At 37.4% G+C, this 22,565-nt stretch overlaps 1 protein-coding gene across 1 annotated transcript in view; it reads right to left on the bottom strand.

Annotated features, from left to right (window-relative positions):
* Positions 1-17,638: 17,638 nt before the first annotated feature.
* Positions 17,639-22,565, bottom strand: part of LOC150084878 (endoribonuclease Dicer-like) — a 156,646-nt gene continuing 151,719 nt past the window's right edge. Inside the window, exon 10 of the mRNA XM_090376376.1 lies at positions 17,639-17,821. Within this exon, the coding sequence (XP_090232502.1) occupies positions 17,639-17,821 (183 nt within the window). The remainder of the gene's footprint in view (positions 17,822-22,565) is intronic.

The following is a 22,565-nucleotide window of genomic DNA, read 5'->3' as shown; positions in this document are numbered from 1 at the left end:
ATTGACAATTGACTTAAATGCAACTGAGATAAGGAATTTTGTAAGTAATTTTTAACTCTTTTAAGAACTGAAAATGAACTTTCACCACTCGCGTTGCAAATAGATTTGTTCATCTCTGTGAACAAATCTAATATCGTTTCTTGAGCAATATCGTCACAGAGTTCTTCACTCGTGGAATTACCTCCACTAGGAAAAAACTGAAAGTGTTTAATTTAAGAATTAATGATAATATGTATTCTACTTCAGATTCACTTAGTTCGCATAGATATTTCACATAATACGTAGGGATATTCACATAACAGTGCCGACCGGGCTAGCCGAGTGGGTAAAGTGCCTGCCCGGCAACCCAAAGGTCGCGGGTTCGATTCCCGCCTCGGGCTTGGATCAAAGTACTGCAAAAACCTTGGGAGGTGCAATATGGCCCAGAAGCCGATGCGCCAACAACTACCAAATAAAAAAAAAAAAAATCACATAACAGTTTACTAACTTCTAATATTAAATTATAGTTTTATTCAGTAATGGTAATAAAGATGAGTGTAAAAATTTAAAATGAAACAATTTTATTTTTTTTTTAGACCTGAGATTTGAGGCCCCCTCAATTTAAGAGGCCCTGGGTGCACGCCTCGTGCGCCTGTGCAGAAATCCACCACTGTCTACAACTGATGGCATTAATCTGATCTGGTATATATTTTACATTTATTGGTATATTTTATAATAGATTAAATACACACACACACATATATATATTTTGTGTACATATTGTGTAGTGTAGTTATAAGTCATTGCATGGCTGTTCTGGATTAGACCGGGCTCGAACCCCGGTCTAATCCAGAAGCGTGTGCTATGCACACTGTTTAGCTAACAGGAGGCAAAATTAGGATAGAAATAGACACTCTTGCCCTCATATTACACTAATAGCTCAGAGTGTGGAAAATTTTAATTGTAGGAAAGGAAACAGTACATGACTGAAGAATATAAAGTTGGTGATCAGGTTATCTGGGAGCGCAATTTTCCGTTAGTGTTAGTAAAGGCCCTGGACATGGTAGATATATGCAACAAAATCTTATAATTATAATTCTACTTAACATTACTGTATATTCTTAATTTATGCTGGTATAATTTTAAATTGAAACCTGTGGGTAATTGGCTGATATATGTGAAATGATAGCACTTTAAAAGTAATTTCATGAAAATTATGAAAGAAATTATACAGAAACCTCTCAAATAACAAAAATAACATTTATACAGTGCTTTTTTGTGACGGTACACAACGGTACGGCATACCGCACCTTTATTAATAGTGATGTGTGACATTTGGATGCAGTGCACTTTGAAATTTGTAATATTCCATAAATTTTTTTCACATGTTTATCTACTATTCAAATAAGCTTAAAATTATTTAACTAAATTTACATTTTTCACTGTCTGTTGTTAAGATATTTTCTATATAAAACTGTATAACCATTTTTATAATTCTAAATTACTCAGTCGGACCTCTGTTTAATTTTCATATAGCGAATGGATTAGGAGAGGATGAACTCGGTATGCCCTGTTCGCATTTTTGGCCTTCAGGCAATTTAGGCAATTAGTGCTGCTGTGCGAATTAAGAGAGCTGAAGGGATTACCATTCTACAACTTAGTGGTACCTGATAAAAACTATCCGACCACCCATCCAACATACGGATAAGTCGTGCTGGTCTGCAGTGAGCAGATCAAGGGGTATTCCCAATGGGCTCTGGTCCACCTTCTATTGTGTGGTGTCCAAATATTTCCCATATACAGGGGCCATATTCAAAAAAATTCAAAGTTAAATTTCTTTAGTGTGTTACATTTTCCATATCTTGTTGCTTGTAAAAGTAAAATTGAAAATATTTGAAAATTTTATTAAGTACAATACACAATTACATTTACTAAACAAAACATTTAATGAGATTTTTTTTGATAATTAACAAAATTTAAAATGCTGGTTTAGTTCACTTTCCGGGCTGGCCATAGGTTGGACACCTTCGTGATTCAATTGTAAGCGCCAAATAGTAATTTTGTGCTTGGACTCCAATTCAAAAAATACTTTGTGGTTTAGCAGATATACTAATAACAGAGGACGTTTACTGGAGGAAACAATCAATCAAAATAATCTCGTAATCCATAATCAGAGATTGGAGCATAGCACATTTTGGACAGTGAATGGAGAATCAAACATTGATATCACACTTTCAACTATAATAGGTAATGAGCTGGAATGTTGAGTCTGGCCGGGTCTCAAATGATCATAGAGTGATCAGGTTTGAGATAACGGGAAAGATTACTTGTCGTTGGGCATATGCAAGGCCAAGTGAGATGATTCTGTCTATACTGCTAATTGGAATCTGTTTGATGAAGAATTACACAAACAGAAGGCTACAGTGTCAGCCCATGTGTTCAACGATTTGGGTGGCCCTGCACAGTTCAGCTGGTGCAGGGTTGGTTATATAATGCCTCTACAGTTGCAATGAGGCATTGTCAAACTAAACGTATGCCTGTTAAGTGGTGGACTCCACAGTTGACAACACTATGCAAAGAAACCAATAGAGCTAGGAAGATATACCAAAGAAGCAAACATCAGGTTGAAGAAGATCAAATACATTTAAGGAATCAGTATCAGTGACTGAGAAGATACAAATGTCTGATTACAAAAGAAATATTTAATGCGTGGAAAGAACTTGTAAGGATATGTGGAAAGGGTGATCCCTGGGGCTTAATTTATAATTTATGTACTAATAAAATTAAACATCCAGCAGGAGGTATGGCATGCTCAACTCAAGCTAGTGATGGTACTTCGAGAAGTACCATCACTCCATGGGAAGAAAGGGTAGGTTTGATTACAGATTTTGGAATTGGCGAAAGAAATGAGAGAGGTGAAAGACTTGTGGAATTTGCAAAATCTCGAGGAATGTCAGTAATGAACACTTTTTTTAAGAAAAGGGTGAACAGAAAGTGGACATGGAAGAGCCCAAATGGATTAATAACTAATGAAATCGACTTCATCCTCACTAACAGAATATATATTGTGAATGATGGTACTGTCCTGATCAGAATGGTAAGATGCACACTTGATATAGATTTAAGAAAAGAAAGGGAAAAAACTGACTCGAATAAATAATTCAAAGGTTTTTGAAATAACAGAAGAGGAGAAAAAGCAGTATGTACTGGAACTTAAGAACAAGTTTCAGCTTCTGAAGACCTTTCAGGACCAAGATAATGATGAAGAATTAAAGAATTATATAAGGAGAAAGAAAATGATGCAGTGGGGAAGGTAGATCACAAATTAGCAACACATTGACATACCCAATATCCTTCCTGATGAGGTAGAACATGCATTAAAGAAAATGAAGAATCAGTGATGCCTAAGGCGTGGAATAATGCAATCATAATTTTGCTATATAAGAAAGGAGATAAATCAGAAATTGGAAATTATAGACTAATTAGCTTGCTGCCCCACATCTACAAGTTGTTCACAAGGGTCATTACTAACACATTAGAAAGAATACCTGACGAGAATCAACCGAAAGCAAGCTGGCTTTAGGATAGGATTCTCAACTGTGGATCACCTTCACATAATATCACAGTTAATGCAGAAAGCAAATGAATATAAAACACCATGCCTGGCATTTGTGGATGCCCCGGAGGCGACGCTGGGCAATGTTTTATTTTTGCTGATTTATTGTGCCTTTTAGCTTGTGCGAGACATAGGTTATTGATTGCATTTTTGGCAAATAAAACTAAGCGTCTAAGGCTCACACCTCCTCGTGGTCCGGGGCGGGCAGGTAGGGGTGATACCCCTACCTGGCGAAGTTGAGCCAGACAGATCAAAGGGGACGAAGGTCTCGTTAATAAATTTTCTCAAGAGGGGGGCATTTAAATTTTCCTCCTTTTGAGGTGTGTTAGAGCATTTCCGTGCTCTTAGTTAAATTGTGAGCATTTCCATGCCCTTTGGCACAGTTTGCCTTATTGGCACAAATTCGTGAGTCGATCCTCTGGGACCTTTGCCCGTTAAACTTGGGTAAAGTGTTTTAGAAGCATTTGTTGAATAGATTTTCTAAGTGCAATTTTAATATTCCATTTTGACAAGTGGATTGTGGCTCCTTGTTTGCTTACATTGATTGTATATTTGTAAATAGTTACTGACTTCTGTTGTTAGATTTCAGTTTTTAATTGTAAATATAGAGTTTTATATTATACATTATGTCTTCCTCTTCTGCCTCTTCAAGTGAAGAGGATTTGATAAGGATGGATGACCAAGAAATACAGCCAGTTGTGAATGTTATTACTGAAGGTGAATGACAAGATTTGACAAAAGAAATTTTTTCTTCAGCCCAGGAACTAGTGGAACAGGACATTTTTATTGGAAAAACTTTACAGAGAACACCAGTAAAGACAAGATCAACATCATTACCAGGTACTTCCCAATCCTTGCAAAAAGGAAGTAAAAGTAAAAAGTCTAAAAAAGTGGAAGATAAACAAGAATTAAGTGATGGTGAAAAACATAAGAAGAGAAAACGAAAAAATAGTGTAAGTGAACGGCCGAGTATGGAAGGTTTTGATTATGTTAGAGAAATAAGGAGTGAATTGAGCTCATTTTTGTGGAATGAGCAAAGTAAAGTTCCTATTGCTGTGATAAGAATTATTTTGGAAAAATGGGATAAATTGGAACAAAAGGCGCAAGAAGTGTATCTTGAGAATGTCTTATTGAAAGAGAAAGTAAAAAGAAAGCAGGAAAAACAAAGTTATTCTACTATTGTGAAAAATAAACTTGAAGATACAGTGTCAAAGGTTATGATTATTAAAGCAACGACAGATAAACATAAAACGAGCGAAGATGTTAAAGTGGATATCTTAAAAGAAATAAGGCCGATGTTATCAAACCTTAAAGTTCAGAACTTAAAACCAATAAGAGATAGGGGAGTCCTGGTAGAAGCTGAAACAAATGATGATTCGATAAAGTTGAAATCGTGTTCCAAAATTCAGGACTTAGGATTGAAGTATATTGTGCCTAAACCTGTATATCCTAGAATTGTATTATTTGATGTGGAAAAAGATGTAGAGAAAGAAGAACTTTTGCAGCAATTGTGGGTGAAAAACTTTAAAGATTGTGATATAAGTGAAAAGAAGTTTAAAGAAAATATTGAGATTTTAACTGTAAATAAGAAGAGGAATACGCAGTTGAATAATTGGATTTTACAGTTATCTCCTATATTATGGAATAATGTTAAGGATAGAGTAAGATTATTTGTGAGATGGATGGCCTACAAATTTAAAGAGATATACAGTAATATCCCGACTTATGCTACCCCGACTTACGCGAACTCGGAGTTACGCGGTTCTTGATTTTTTCGTTTGGCAACGCTGCCGCCCACTATCTTCAAGGTCGTTTTTCATATGTTATCGATATACGGTGCGACGGCGGAGAATGAGAGCGAAAGATGAACAAAATTCAACTTTGCTGCTTTTATGTTTTTTATATCAGTGAAGGGGAAACACATTTCACCATAATAACGTAAAAATCAACACAATTCCAGCTATCGGTATAATCGCAAATGCAATTAGATCGAGTTTGCTACCAGTTTATAACAGATTTCACTAGCAGAAACGCAACTGGATTTTTATTGTTTTATGGTAGTAACTCCTAGAAATGTGAGGTGTTAATAATGTATCTCTGCCTTTATGGTGTTGTTTATTCAGTTGCTACATGCACGCAGCTTTGTTTATGCGTATCAAGCATGCCTCCTCGTTTTGTAATTGTGCTTTATTCCCTAAAAATGAGTAAAATACTTAATTAAAAGGTGTGAAAAGGAAGCGTCCTGGTGAAGACACTGCAGATTCAGAGAGAAAAAGAAAAGCAATTATCGATAAACAGAGGCGGACTGGATCAAAAATTCTTACCCGGGAAAATTTATAGTGGCCTCATACTACGGTTTATGGCCAAAATCACACTGACCAGTCCGCCTCTGTCAATAGAGAAAAAATATGAAATTGTGAAACGCTTTGAGCGAAATGAAAGACTATGTGATATTGCACGTGCTACAGGCCTAAATGAAGCAACGGCGAAAAGCACATGACAATTGCAAACTTGACAGGTTGAAAATTGAAAAGGGCTCGATTGTAAAGGGCTTAAAAATTTTAGAAAACATAGACTCCAACGAAGAACGCGTTATAGTTACAAAGCAAGGAATAAAAAAATTATTAGCTTGCTACGAAGAAATTCTGCGTGAAAAAAAGAAGGCGCTGTGTCGTCAGACACAGCGCCTTCTTAGATTTTATGAAGCCATCGACATCGAAATAACTTTTTTACGTAAATCATTTGTTTTTTTTTAATACATATTTTGTATTAATATGTATAAAGAACTGCAATTTTATTAATATTTTTCTTCTAAACTAGTGTTTTTGTTAGTCCTTGGTCCCAATTAAGCAAAATTAATATGTATTTATATGCAAAGTTGTACCTTGACTTACGCGAATTCGACTTACGCGATTTTCGTCGGACCCACCTATCGCGTAACTTCGGGGTATTACTGTACTCAATTACTCAATGTTATAAATGCCTTGCTTTTGGCCACGTAGCAAAGTATTGTAGGAGAGAGATGCGGTGTGGTCACTGTTCCAAACAACATTTGTTTAAAGATTGTCCAAATAGAGGGAAACAGCCTGAGTGTTGTAATTGTAAAGGGAAGAATGAAGAGACTGCTCATGCTGCCGTGGATAAAAAATGTATTGAGTATCAAAGGGCCTTAGATATTCATAAAAGGAAAATTAATTATGGATAAGCATATTAAAATTTTGCAAATAAATGCACAAAGAGCTAAGGCAGTTGCGTTGCAAATAAATCATATAATGGAATGTGAAGATTTCTCGGTGGCCCTCTTGCAGGAGCCATATGTAATTAAAGGTAAAGTAGTAGGTTATCCTATTAGATATAGAATTGTTTCTAAAGGTGATAATCCAATGGCGGCCATAGTAATTAGAGATCCCGAAGTAGTTGTAACACAAGTGTTATCCTTGTGTGATGAGAAACATGTTTGTTGTGAAATTATAGGGAAATGTGGCAAGTTGTATGTTGTTACAATATATTGTCAGCCATCAGAAGGAATGGAACAACATATAAAGTATTTAGATAAATTATTTGAATTAGTTGGCTCTTGTAATGTAGTGGTTGCCTTGGACTCTAATGCTTGTTCTCCACTATGGGGTAGTGATGTATCCGATGAAAGAGGAGTGATGCTGGAGGAATTCATTGCTGCCTCAGGTATGGAGGTGTTAAATGTGACAGGACATGCTCCTACTTATTCTACGGTACATGGACAGTCATATATTGATTTAACTTTGGCGACTACCTCTATTGTGGATAATATTAGAAATTGGAAAGTGATAGAACATCATACCACTAGTGATCATAACAGCATCTCTTTCTCCTGTGTTATAAATGATTCAGTGAGAATATTGAATGATATTGATAGATTTATGGATAAAACTGCAAGGTGGCCAAAGTTTGAGCAGGTGTTTTTGAGTAGTATCAATGAAATAAATTGGGTGGGCCTGACATCAAATGATTATGTTAAACAATTAACTGTTATTTTAAAAGATGCATGTTCTAGTAGTATGAAGAAAAGGTATAAGGTTGATAGGCCGGTATTTTGGTGGAGCACTGAATTATCTGAAAAAAGGAGAGAGACTTTTTGTTTAAGAAGAAAGTTCCAGGCTGTAAGAAGAAATGGAGACTTAAATTTGTGTGAGGTGTATAAAAATATGTATAAAGCTTGTCGTAAAGAATATGTTACAGCTATCTGTAAAGCTAAACAGAATAAGTGGAGGGAATATGTGAGCAGACAAGGATCTAGGGATCCATGGAATTCTATTTTTAAATTATTAACTAATAAAAGAAGCCTATCAGAAATAATGAGCACTATTGGCAATGAAAATAGTCAAACTCTAACTTGGGAAGAATCAGTGAACAGGATATTGGACGATCTGTTTCCAGATGAAAATGAAGAAGTCAGTGAATTAGAAATAGATGGTCAGAATTTTATTGTGACACCAGAAGAACAGTTTACGTTAAAAGAATTGACAATGGCCATGGGCCAGGCGAAGGATGGTAGATCGCCGGGCCTAGATAAAATAGAAGTATTGGTTATGAAAAGATCTTTTCAAATGGCTCCAGAGTTGTATTTAAATCTGTATAATCGATGTTTAGAAGAGGGTGCCTTTCTGGATGAGTGGAAGAGAGCACAGATAAAATTACTTATAAAAAGGACAGATCGTATGCTTAACGAAACTGGCACATATCGTCCAATTGCTCTCCTCTCTGTTTTGGGCAAGATATATGAAAGACTATGTATGAACCGTCTTATGATGAGGTATGATTCAAGAAATATGTCATCACAAAACCAATATGGTTTTAAGAAAGACTCATCAACTGAAGATGCGGTATATAGATTGCTTCAGGCGGTGGAGGACAGTGAGGAACGGTATTGTTTAGGTATATTTATTGACTTTAAAGGTGCTTTTGACCACTTATGCTGGGGAGGCATCATGTCTAGAATTAAAGAAGTATGTACAACAAAATTATATAAGGTATTTAGAAGCTACTTTTCCAATAGGGAAGTAGTAGTTAAAACAAGATATACAGAGATAATTAGGAAAGTTATTAAAGGATGTCCACAAGGCTCGGTGATAGGCCCCTTTGCGTGGAACATGGTCTTTGATGAATATTTAAATGAAGAAATGGCTGGTGTCACAAAAATAGCCTATGCTGACGATTTGGTAATGATGGTTCAAGGAAATTCCAGATCTTCCATAGAAAGTAAAGCAGAAGAAGCTTTGAGAACATTAGAAATATGGATAAGGAAACAAACAGGTTTCAAAGGAAAAGACGGTTCAGATGTTGCTCAAGGGAAGACTAAGCATGAATAGAGCTCCTACTGTACGGCTGATGGGGGGTGCCGTTCGATATGCACAAGTAACAAAATATCTTGGCTTAATGATTGAAGAACGTTTGTTCTTTACAGAACATGTTAAGTATTTAAAAGTTAAAATTAAAACCTTATATGCCAAGCTCCGGAGGGTGATTAGAAGAGATTGGGGTATAAAAGGTAGAGGCCTCAATCTGTTATATGATTGTTTATTTTCACCTATAATGTGTTATGCTGCCGGGGCTTGGGTTCATAGAATTGGGAATAAGGTTATTCAAAAACACCTAGTACAAGCACAAAGATTTGCATTACTAGGGATTACTCGGGCATGTTGGACGGTGTCCACAGAAGCCTTGCAGGTAATATCAGGTAGGTTGCCAGTCCAGTATGTAGTACTAATAGCTGGAGTCGGATATCTTACTAAGCGAAACATCAGGAAGACAATAGTAAGAATAAGAACTTGTCCAGAACCAGAAAAAATTTATACAAGAGCAGATGTAAAAAATGAAAAGAATAGAGTTTTAGAAGAAGTAAAAATTAGATGGCAAACGGAATGGGAAACATCGGAAAAAGGACGACAGACCTTTATGTTTTTGCCCAGAATTAATATAATTGATGTTAAAAGAAAGATGTGGCAACAGTTTGGTCTTTGTTCTACGTTTTTGTTAACTGGACATGGATTGGTATTGAGACTCTTTCAGCTTGGTCTCAAAGAAAATGGGTTGTGTAAATGTGGAGAGCTTGAAACATCTGAGCATGTTATGCTTGACTGCAATTATTATGTTGACTTGAGAATGGAATTGGAACTATCAATTGGTTATCTGGAGAAAGAGAGACTCCATGTCATGTTCACTGATAAAAGGTTATTTACTTATTTTAATAAGTATGTTGCGGAAGTTTCTAAGAGAAGATTTAGACTGCTGGGTAGTAGTGGCACGCCTCCCAGTGGCAGGGACGTCAACTCATCCAATTAGGATCAATGGATATAAAATCTTAAAGTTGATTCTCCTTGCATGAGGCTAAGTGGCCAAGATAGGAATTCTTTATTGTTGGGTTATTTATTTATTTATTAATTAACAAAATTTTGAATTCTAAAAGTTAGGAAAATCCCATTTTCTGACATCACCGCAGATAGGCTATGGCCTCGGTAGCAGATTCGGCGAATGGAGGTTAAAATGGAAATGGCATTTGTGGATTACGAAAAGGTATTTGACTCCATACAGCATAAGAGAATGTTTCAGGCATTGGAAGGCAATGCATAGACACTCCATACATTATGATTTTGAAGAAAATATATGAGGATGCTACCTCCTTTATTAGACTAGACAAAGACAGTAGCATATTTAAAATTGAAAAAGGAGATTGACAAGGAGACACAATATTTCTGAAGTTCTTTACTGCTGCCCTTGAAGCTTTCAGAAGGTTGTCTGGTCTCAGAGAGGAGTCAATGTGACTGGAGAGCGCCTAAACCATTTACGATTTGCAGACGACGTTGCAATTACGATTTGCAGATCATAAGCCACGATCCCAAAGAACTAGGGGAAAATCTTAATCAGTTATGCAGAGTTAGTAAGGATTTCGGACTAAAAATGAATATGACTAAAACAAAAGTAATGATAAACAAGTACGCTACAGAAAAAAGGATATAATCTTTGAAGGAACAGTAATTGAAAAGGTGGATTCATATACTTATCTTGGGCAAGTCATTAGCTGTAATAATGATAAATGGCTGGAAGTCAAGAGAAGAATAAATTTTGGATGAATAGCATTCAGGAAATATAGTCACATACTGAGGAGCAATATCCCAATTTGTCTGAAATGCAAAATAATGAACCAATGTATACTCCCTACCATGACTTATGGAAGTGAAACTTGGGCACTCACCAAAAGAATGTAAGAGAAGTTGCAAACTACACAGCGAAGAATGAACGAATTATATTAGGAATCAGACTGTTTGATAAGAAAAATACAAGGATTAGGCAGCAAACACAAATAAAGGACATTCTTATCAAAACTAAAGAACTGAAATGGTCTTGGGCAGGACACATAGCTCGAAAACATGATGACAGATGGACTAAGAAAATAACAGAATGGTTCCCAAGAGGAGCTAAGAGGAAACCTGGAAGACAACAGAGGTGGACAGATGAAATTCATGAGTTCATGGGTAGTAAATGGATGGCCATTGCACAAAACAGAGGGAACTGGAAAGTTGCTGGAGAGGCCTTCATCCTGCAGTGCATTGAAAATGACTGATGATTCTAGATAATTTGGTGAGGGACATAAAAGCAATTGGGGATCCTGATGACAGTGGAAATAACTATTTGGAAATGAAACTACTTAATGAAAGTTACAGAGGCAGTGAGTGGGGAAGAGCGCAGCTTCCAGATGAATGAGTTTGATACTGCAGTAGAAAAAGTATCAAGAGCAACAAATGCCCAGGAATAGACCTCATTGAGGGAGAGCTCATAAAACAGTCTGAAATTGATACCAGAGCACCTGCTAAGCATTTTTAACACATCTTAGAGATGGAGTATTTCTGCCACCATGGAAGGAAACACTTTTAAAACTTCTGCTGAAATCAGCATTGAAACTGAACAGGCAGATTCATATCGTCCTATTGCATTACTGAGTGGACTAGGGAAGGTTTATGAAAGATTGCTAGCAGATAAAATTATGGAAATCATTTGAGAAAACTGTGAGTGGTTTGAAAAACAATATGGGTTTATGGCAGGGAAAGGGACTAATGATGCACTGGGAAAGTTGGTGGGATCTGTACACTGGTGCAGATCAAAATATTGTCTAGGTATCTTTGTAGATTTCACTGGAACATTTGATAGCATTGACTGGCAGTGACCTTATGGTATTATGTCACGCAAAATGCAACCACAGATCTACTCTGTTATAAAAGATTACTTCTGCAACAGAACAGTTACAGTTAAATCAGCATGTTGGGGTATTGCCAGACAAGTTGTAAGAAGCTGCCCACGAAGGGTCAGTCACGTGGAATTTAGTCTTAAATGATTGTTTGAAACTGGACTATGACAACATTGTTATGATTGTGTATGCTAATGACTTAGCTTTGCTGGTGAATGGTGATTCGAGGCCTAAATTAGAGGAGTGATCACACTTCATTTTGTCAGAGCTGAGTACGTGGTGTAAATTGCACAGGCCTGTGGTTCAACAGAAAAGAGCAAAACTGTGATACTGTCTATTACAAGAAATCCACAATGCCAAATAGATGGAGCCAATCTGCAGTGTGAGAAGGCAATAAAATACCTAGGATTTTATTGCCTTCTCACAATTCAGATTGATAGACAGTTACTGTTTGTCCCACATATCAATTACATTGCTGAGAAAATTTGTACATTTGATGGTATGACTGGGCGTGTCACTAGGAAGGAGTGGGGGGGGTAAAAGGCGAGGCACTGAATCTATTTTATGACTGTATCTTCTTGCCAATTGCCAGCTATGGTGCACATATCTGGCTAGATTGTGCATTGCAAAAGGCAAACATTATGAAAATATTTTCGATTCAACAGGTAATGTTATTACATCTCATTATGGCCTGTAGAACTGTGTCAAATGAGGTCTTGCAGGTGATAACAGGACAGCTGCCACTGGATCAGGTCTTAGTATTCAAATCAACATGCTTCTATCTGTGGCATAGACAGCCATATGAGCAGATATCAATTGAAATTCATTGTGACGATGGTTATAATGAGAAGAGGAAACGATTGTGGACTCTTCTTATTGACTGGTGGCAAGACAGATGGAACAACTGTACCAAGGGTTTAATAACCAAAAATTTCTTTCAAGCATTAAGCAGTTTGGGAAGGGTAGTAGTAGTAGTGGCATGTGATGAAAGAAGGCAAGCGCATGAGCTTATGCAGCATCAGCCAAAAAAAAAAAAAAAAAAATCACACCATTCCCTGCAAATGCCTGTCCAGTTCCTCCTTAAATTTATTCAACCTATCAACTCCTACAACGACAGATGGAAGTTTGTTCCAGCAATTAACCACCCGCTGGCTAAAGGCAAATTTCTGCACATCTAGTCTACATCTGTCTTTTCTTAATTTGAATTTATGCCCCCTTAGGTTCGTAATCTGAACAAATGGAAGGATCCCATCAGAATTTAGCGTACTCAACCCATTCAAGGCCTTATACACCTCAATCAGATTACTGTGCAGGTGCCTAGTCTCCAGCCACTGCAATTTACAGAACTTAAGCCTCTCTTCATAAGAGGATCCCTTCATTCCCCTCACCAATCTTGTTGCCCTTCTCTGTACACACTCAAGCAAATCTACATCCTTCCTGAGGCCTCCAGACCTGTACGCAGTACTCAAGGCGTGGTCTGACCATTGCCTTATACAGAGGGACAATCACCTCCTTTTCCCTGCTAGCAAAATTCCTATATATCATTGACAAAACCCCATGACTTACCCTGGCAGCCTGTCTGCATTGCTCAGAAAACTTCTTATTTGACTGCACAATTACTCCCAGGTCTTTTTCATTTTCTACCACCTTAAGTGTAGTACCACACAGTTGGTACTTTTCTTTCGGGTTACTTCTACCCATATGCAGTACTTTGCATTTGTCAAGGTTAAACTTCAGTTGCCACTTCTTAGCCCATCTGCCCAAATTATCTAGATCCTGTTGCAGTAGCACACTGCCATTGCTGTCATTAACAACCCTGTCAACCTTTGTATCATCTGCAAATTCGACACTAAGCCTGATATACCTTCATCAATATCATTGATAAATATACAAAACAACAGTGGACCCAACACTGAACCCTGTGGGACTCCACTAATAATATTAGTCCACAAAGAGCAGTGTCCATTGATTACCACCCTGTGTCTTCTCCCACTCAACGATCCTTTTATCCATTGTAGCAACTTACCCTTAATACCATTCTGCTCCAATTTGTATAATAGTCTTCCATGCGCAACAGTGTCAAAAGCTTTCCTGAAATCCAAATATATGAAATCAAAATTATTTTTTGCATCTAATTGCTTTGTAACCACATCATAATAACCAATCAGATTTGTCAGACAAGACTTTCCCTTTACAAACCCATGCTGTGTCTGAATTATTGCCAGCAGTCTTGTCTAGATGATCCTGCAATGCATCCTTAAAACCATCTTTGAAACCATCTTTGGTTGAAACCAAGTTGGTTTCAACCAAATCTCTATTCAACATTCCTGCTTACAGGACATGCGTCCTTTTTTGGAAAATTAAATGAATTAGTATTTCAGCACATTCATTTTGCACTTGTGGAGAAAAAGAAGATTAGGTACATCTTTTGTATATGCGCAATGAGTACCAGAGTCTATGAAAGGATTTGATTTATGGAATACCCAGCATGCAAACACTGACTTCTGGATGTGAGGCTCTTCTATTGAAGATGAAGACAGACTTTGGTGCTTTCCAAAATTTTGCAGTACATGTTTTCAAGAGACAACAAGTCCTGCTGCAAATGGAATAAGTACAATCCTGATAAAACCAGCTGTGTAAAAATGTGGTCAAGTGGATCGGCTAAATAGTCCAATGGAGATTTGGCAGTCAGGGTAAGCACAGGATGTGTGGTACCATTTAAATTAATAGTGGGTAACTTACCCTGTGAAACTACACGAATGAAGCTATCGTTCACAGTGAAACGACGTTCTAGTGTGAGAGCAACATGGAAAAAGATGATCCCTGCATTTCCATGCACTGCACTGGATACTTTCATGGCACATTCCAATTTTTCGTAAGTGAAACAGATGCATGTGGAATGTCTCTTCAGCTGTGGCAAACATGACAGAAGAAGACAGGTGAAATGATTCAAGAGGGCTAGTGCAAGGCCTTTCTCACTAGCTATTTTTAAACTCACATGACATGAACTGTAGGCTTCTAATACCCTATAATGGAGCAGGCACATGAAGTGGAAACTTCAATATGTTATAATGGAGGAATTGTAATTATCTGTACGATAAGTAAAAAGTGGCAGGGACACCAGGAAAGCTGACTGGGACCACCTAGTACAATAAATAAATTTAAAAAAAATAAAAATAAAAGTACATTTATTGTTGGCAACCAGCATTTTCAACTGCCATAAGTAAATAAAATTTATTTATTATTCATTTATTTATCTTTTTGAAAAATGGCATTTGCTTATAAACATGGTTGTACCATCGCTGATGGTACAACCACATTTACAGTGATGTACAACATGGTTGTACATCACTGTAAAAACACTTAGAGAGAGTTGTATTATGAGAGTTGTATTATGACATTTCTCTGTACTCTTCTCCCATTGCTCTTTAATAATTGTTGTCTTAATAATTGTTGTAAAGGCGGTCTTTACTAAATTATTAACGAGGGAGTGCAGTGTTTTGGTTCATATTTTTGAACTTTGATTTTGTAGGCAACACAGTTAGAGTTGTCAGTTGTATATTTATTTGCTTTAAAATTAATATTAATTGATAATAATTTTTATTAGTTTTTATATTAGTTAATCTTTACTGCTTTCTATATTTATTTGCTTTAAAATTAATATTTATTGATAATAATTTTTATTAGTTTTTATATTAGTTAATCTTTACTGCTTTTTAAAGTGAGGGAGAGTACCACCTCTAGGCTGTATTATTTATATTGCATGGGAAAAAAAAGCTACAGAATGTAATTTGCATGACAGCGCAGGGCAAGATTTTTCCCAGATGTTTTTTTATTACAGCCACATTCATTACTTTACTTTTGTCTTTCTGATTACATACTGTATATCTATTCAATATTTTAGTACAAAAGGCATGTGTATACTATATTAATGATATTTAAACACAGCTATCGAGAATTCTGTTTATGACTTCCGCTTTCATCTAATATTTTAGAGCACTAGCAGCCAACAATACCGTACAAGTACCATTCAGAAAACTGACAAACTCTGAAAACTGTCTTGTTTCCTATCTCAAGTTTGGCAAATAAATTTACGCTTACATTACGCACAGAAAGATTATTATCCGGACTCCACATTAGTTCACTGAAGTGAAGTATTTATTTTCTTTCTTTATTTATTTGATTTATTGACTTATAAATTTATTTATTTATTTATTTGGCACCTCCATAGCCAGGTGGGCAGGAGCAGTAGTGCGTAGCACACGCTTCTTGATTAGACCGGGGTTTGAGCCCGTGACCACCAAATACAGAAAGGTCAGGGAATGACCACTACATATCCCCAGCCCGGATAGGGTGAGGGTTGGCGTCAGGAAAGGCATCCAGCCGCAAAAATTTCATGCCAAAACAATAAAAACGCTGACTCCATATGGGAAAAAGCGAGGACAAAAAAAAAAAAAAAAAAAAAAAAAAAAAATTATTTATTTACTGATTTCAAGGCAATTGAAGGTGTTCTAATAGTCACTGAAAACTTTCCAGTCGCTGCCAGGGCAGTGGAAAAGTATTCGGTGTCAATCACACAAAGTTTGAGGGATCTAAAAGCTTTTACTTTTATTCCAAAGAAGAAAAGTATAAAGTGTCATCTTGTTCATTTAAAACATTTCTAATGGGTTTATTTGTTCTTGTTTATTTTTTCTCCTTATTTTTTAATGAAATATTACCAGAGTAATTTTGTAGGTGACGATATCAGTAAATTCATGATCCAAGTTTCTTATTTCCAAATTTTGATTGGTGGCCTAATGGATAAAAGGAAACAATAATGTAGACAGCCATGCTACTGATTCCTTTTTTCCTTTATCCATTCTTGAATTTTGAGAAGTCTGGATTTCAGACATTACAACTGTATTTGGAGGAAAGTACATGTTTCTGTCAGACTGCTTTAACTATTAGCAACATATTAGCATTAGCAAGGTATATGACGAAAGAAAGCAAGCTTATACAGCAACAGGCAAAAAAAAAAAAAAAAAAAAAACTCTTCTCATTTCACCTATCCACTCACTCCAAATGTTTGCTAGTTCTGCCTTGAGTCTATTTAAACTATCAACTTCTACAATGACAGCTGGAAGTTTGTTCCAGCAATCAACCACCTGCCGGCTAAAGGCAAATTTCCGTACATCTATCCTACAACTGAGTTTCCTCAATTTGAATTTATGCCCTCTCAGACAATTATTCTGAGCAAGAAGAAGGATCCCATCAGCATTGAGCATGCTCAAAGCATTCAAGGCCTTATACACCTCAATCAGATCACCTCGCAGGTGCCTAGTCTCCAGACACTAATTTGCAAAACTTAAGCCTTTCTTCGTAAGAACAATCCTTTGTTCCATTCACTAATCTTGTTGCCATTCTCTGTACTTGTTCCAGCAGCTCTACATCCTTCTTAAAATGAGGCCTCCAGACCTGTATACAGTACTCAAGGTGTGACCTGACCATTGCCTTAAACAAGGGGATAATCACCTCCTTATCCCTGTTATATATTTATATATATTTATTTTATAAAAAATAAATATATAAATAATAAAATAAATAAATAAATTCTATGGGGAAAAACCATATAAGACAGCACTTTAAATAAATTTTATTTTTACCATAGTATTAGATTTTGAGTCTAGAATAAATTTGTGTATATCTTATCTATATCTATGTAATAAATTAATTTACTACAAATTAGTTCACTACAAATAAATAGCTTTAGACAAAAAAAAACCAGTACTAATGTTATTAAAAAAACCCAATAACTAACATACAGTTATGTGAGAAATGTTATATCATGCCTTACCAATTCCTAGCTTCATCATTGGATAATAAACGTTCCAAACTGCATCCAGTGACCTATGACTATCTAAATAAATAGCTCCTGCTACAGATTCAAACACGTCACCCAGAGCTTTGGGCACTTCAACTTCATCTAATTCTTCACATTCTTCTTCCTCTAAATAATATCCATATTCCTAGAAATAAAACAAAAGATATATATACAGGGTGTCTCAAAAATATTAGTACAAACATTTAGGGGAGGTAGGTAACATCTAAAGGAATGTGAATCCCATAGGAATCCATAACCGGAAACATCACGGGAAAGTAGTAGCAGAGGCACAAGAAGCAGAAATTACAAGAAGCAGAAACCACAAGACAGTAATTAGTGGCAAACATTTATTTCACATAATATTAACAATGGAGTACGAGATGGATGCATTTCATGATGTTACAACAGATGCTCGAAGGTTCCACCATGAGACGCAATGCATGCGTGACACCGACGCAGCATGGATTGGCGGACACGGTCGAACACACCTGGAGTTTCTTTGACAGTAGCAGCAGCGACGAGTCTCGCCACGAGATCCATTTCCGTCTCCACAGGCAATTCATACACGATAGATTTGAGGGCCCCACAGAAAGAAATCAAGGCTCGATAAATCAGGTGAGCGTGGGGGCCAGGCAACGGGTCCACCACGGCCAATCCATCGATGCCCAAAATGCCTGTTCAAATGGTCACGAACACACCTTCCATAATGGGCAGGCGCCTCGTCATGTTGAAACCAAATGTTGCATCTCACATTTGCTGGAACATCGTCAAGTAACCCTGGTAGAACTTGTTCAGCAAAGATCCAATATTTAGCGGAGTTCGTGCGGGATGGTAACAGGTATGGGCCGACTAAGCAGTCACCGACCATACCTGCCCACACATTTATTGTGAAGCGATGTTGTCCACATGGGGGAGCACACCGAGTGGGTTGTCATGAGCCCACACATGAGCATTGTACTGATTGAATAAGCCTTCCTGAGTGAAATAAGCCTCATCCGTGACCAAAACATAGGCTGGAAAATTCAAATCTTGAACACTTTCTTGGAGAAACCACTGCGCAAAAGCCACATGTGCAGGATGATCTTGGGGGAGCAGTAACTGAACTCTTTGGAGATGAAAGGAATCGTCGTGCCAGACACGCTGTACACTACAATGAGACACTCCTAAGGCAGAGGCAACAGCATGTGTGCTGGTAGTAGGATTATTCAGGACGGCATTCAACACACTTTCTTCCATGGCGGGAGTTCACGTCGAACGTGGTCTGCCCGCACTACTCCTGTTACCTCTAAATGACCCATAATCACACAAATTTTGATGCACATGCGCAAACAAATGGTGGTCCTGTACATATCTGCCTGGGAAGCGTTCTCCATAAATTTGTTGAGTGGCTCGTCCATTGCCCCTCTGTTAATCCATACACTAGGTGCATGTTTGGCAGCTCACAGTTCGTATATTGATGCATACTCTTCATGCGGCAACTACTGCTTGAGAAATTTTCCCTCTCCCAAACTGATGAACAGCGCCATGTACCAACTTACAGTGATGTTTCCGGTTATGGGTTCCTATGCGATTCACATTCCTTTAGATGTTACCTACCTCCCCTAAACGTTTGTACAAATATTTTTGAGACACCCTGTATATATAGATATATTATTATCATATTGAGCATATATGTTGCAAAACAGAATTCTTTAAACATTCAGTTATTTGACAAACTAATAACCATATAATGATTTCTTTTTTATTGAGTTACACGATCATATTATGCATATACAGTAGAACTGTCAGTTATCTGGAGCAATTTGAAAGCCTGACCTTCCTTCATTTTTTTTTTTTAAGGTAGTACAGTAAACACCGGTTATAGTGATCATGTTTGCAAATTGAATTTTTATTATAATAAGTGAAAGACAGACTGAGTTTACAACCCGTTTATAACAGACTGTACAAACAAAAACCCCAATAAACCGAAAACTGTAAATTGTTTTTTGGTTGTGGCCACTAGAATTCTATGTGACCTTCAGAAATGTGCTTTAGAAAAATATCACAGAGACTACTGGGTTTTCTCAGAAACCATGAGAGAATTTCAGATTAGTTTAGCTCCAGATTAGGTAACAATAATATTGGCCCAAAAATGTGTGATTTATTATTTTTCTCAATTTTTTACTGTAAAATGTGAACAAAAAGAAAATGCATAGTTTTAACATTGCAACAAAAAATGGAAATTAGCAAGGACACATTAACCCCAAGGGCTCACATCTGGTGAGTATGGGCATGGCACACCCAGGGTCCCGAGCTGAACATCATCATTCTTCTCTTCCTTGGTGATTCTCTTCTACTTTTCCTCTCTCTCCTAGGATAACTTAGAAATTTTTTTTTTGGCTGGTGCAGCAAAAGCCTCAGCCTTCCTTGCACCATATGCTTAATGATAATAATAATTATGCAAGAAAGCATGTTTATAAAGCATCAGCCAAAAAAAAAAAAAAAAAAAAAACCACACACACACCACCTTCTCATTTCACTCATCCAGCCATTACAAATGTTTGTCTAGTTCTGCCTTGAATCTGTTTAAGCTATCAACTTCTACAACGACAAATCGAAGTTTGTTCCAGCAATCAATCTCCCACTAGCTAAAGGCAAAATTACGCACATCTATCCTACAACTGTCTTTCCTCAATTTTAATTTATGCCCTCTCAGGCGATTATTCTGAGCAAGAGGAAGAATCCCATCAGCATTCAGCATGCTCAAACCATTCAAGGCTTTATATACCTCAATCAGATCACCTCACAGGTGCCCAGACTCCAGACACTGTAATTTGCAAAACTTAAGCCTTTCTTCGTAAGAGCAACCCTTCGTTCCATTCACTAATCTTGTTGCCCTTCTCTGTACTCACTCCAACAGCTCTACACTCTTCTTAAAATGAGGCCTCTAGACCTGTATACAGTAACCAAGTTGTGACTAGACCATCGCCTTATACAAGGGGATAATCACCTCCTTATCCCTGCTAGAAAAATCTCTGTATATCATCATTGACAAGATACCATGGGCTACTCTTGCAGACCGTCTGCACTGCTCAGAAAACTTCATATCTGCCTGCACAATTATCCCCAGGTCTTTTTCACTCTCTACTTCTGTCAGTGTAGTACTACCATACATTACTCTGTTACATTGATACATTACTCTGGGGTTACTGCTTCCCATATGCAGTACTTAACATTTGTCAATATTAAACTTCAGTTGCCAGCTCTCAGCCCATTTGCTTAACTTTTCTAAATTCTGTTGCAGCAGCGTACTGTCATTAGTGTCATTAACAACCCTGCCAGCCTTTGTATCGTCTGCAAACTTGGCCATTAAGCCTGATATACATCCATCATCAATGAATATAGACAACAACAATGGACCCAATACTGAACCCTGAGGGATTCCGCTAATAACATTAGTCCACGATGAGCAGTGTCCATTGAATAACACTCTCTGTCTTCTCAAACTCAACAAAACTCCCCTTAACAAAACCATGCTGTGTCTGAACTATGACTAAAGTCTTGTCTAGATGATCCTGCAGAGCTTCTTAAACCAGTGTACCCATGAACATCTCCAGTTCATGGGTACTTCCCCTGAGTCCAAGGAAGCTCTCATAATTATGTCTAAGGGTTTGCTTACTTCCTTTGCTGCCTACTTTAATATAACTGGATAGATCCCATCCACCCTAGGTGCCTTTCTTATGTTTATCTTCAACAATTTCCTCTCCACTTTGCTCTCAGTTATTATAAAATCATCTAGCTCACTGCTAGAGTTTAATTTACCTCTGGCATTCCCCTCCCTGAATAACACCTCATGTGTGAATGTAGATGCAAAATACTCATTTAGTTTGTTAGCTACCTGATATCCAGTGGACCAATCTGATTCACCCACTTCCTTTTAGAGTTTATATAAGTGAACTCTTTGCTGTTTTTCTTTGCATCCTTTGCCAAATATTTCTCGTAATCTGCCTTAGACTGCCTAACCTTCTCCTTTGTGACTTGGTTTTTTTTTTTTTGGTAGTTGTTGCCACATCGGCTTCTGTGGCCATAATGCAACTCTCAAGGTTTTTGCGGTACTTTGATACAAGCCCGAGGCGGGATTCGAACCCGCGACATTTGGGTTGCCAGGCAGGCACTTTACCCACCCGGCTAGCCCGGTCGGCATGTGACTTGGTTGCAGACCAGCTTATATCTATTAGCATTAGCATTAGTAAAGGCATTTGATGCAAGAAAGCAAGCTTATGCAGTATCAGCCAAAAAAAAAAAAATTAAAAAAAAAAATAATAAAAAATAACCAATTCCACTTCACCCCGCTGTTCATTCGAAATACCTGTCCAGCTGAGCCTTAAACTTATTTAGGCTATCAACTTCCACGACAAGGGATGGAAGTCTATTCCACCAACCAACCACCCGCTGGCTAAAGGCAAATTTCCTCACGTCTATCCTACATCTGTCTTTTCTCAATTTGAATTTATGCCCTCTCAGGTGATTATTCTGAGCAAGAGGAAAAATCCCATCAGCATTGAGCATGCTCAAACCATTCAAGGCTTTGTACACCTCTATCAGATCACCTCGCCGGTGCCTAGTCTCCAGACACTGCAATTTGCAAAACATAAGCCTTTCTTCATAAGAGCACCCCTTTGTTCCATTCACTAATCTTGTTGCCCTTCTCTGTACTCGTTCCAGCATCTCTACATCCTTCTTGAAATGAGGCCTCCAGACCTGTATACAGTACTCTATGTGTGGCTTGACCATTGCCTTATACAAGCGAATAATCACCTCCTTATCCCTGCTAGAAAAATTCCTATATATCATCGACAACACACCATGAGCTACTCTTGCCGCCCGTCTGCACTGCTCAGAAAACTTCA

Source organism: Mastigoproctus giganteus, chromosome 6 (genome assembly GCF_048544385.1).
Source record: "Mastigoproctus giganteus isolate SK-2022 chromosome 6, ASM4854438v1, whole genome shotgun sequence".
In the NCBI taxonomy this organism is placed as follows: Eukaryota; Metazoa; Arthropoda; class Arachnida; order Uropygi; family Thelyphonidae; genus Mastigoproctus; species Mastigoproctus giganteus.
The sequence above is the reverse complement of the archived record's forward strand: the minus strand, read 5'-3'. Positions and strand labels throughout refer to the sequence as shown.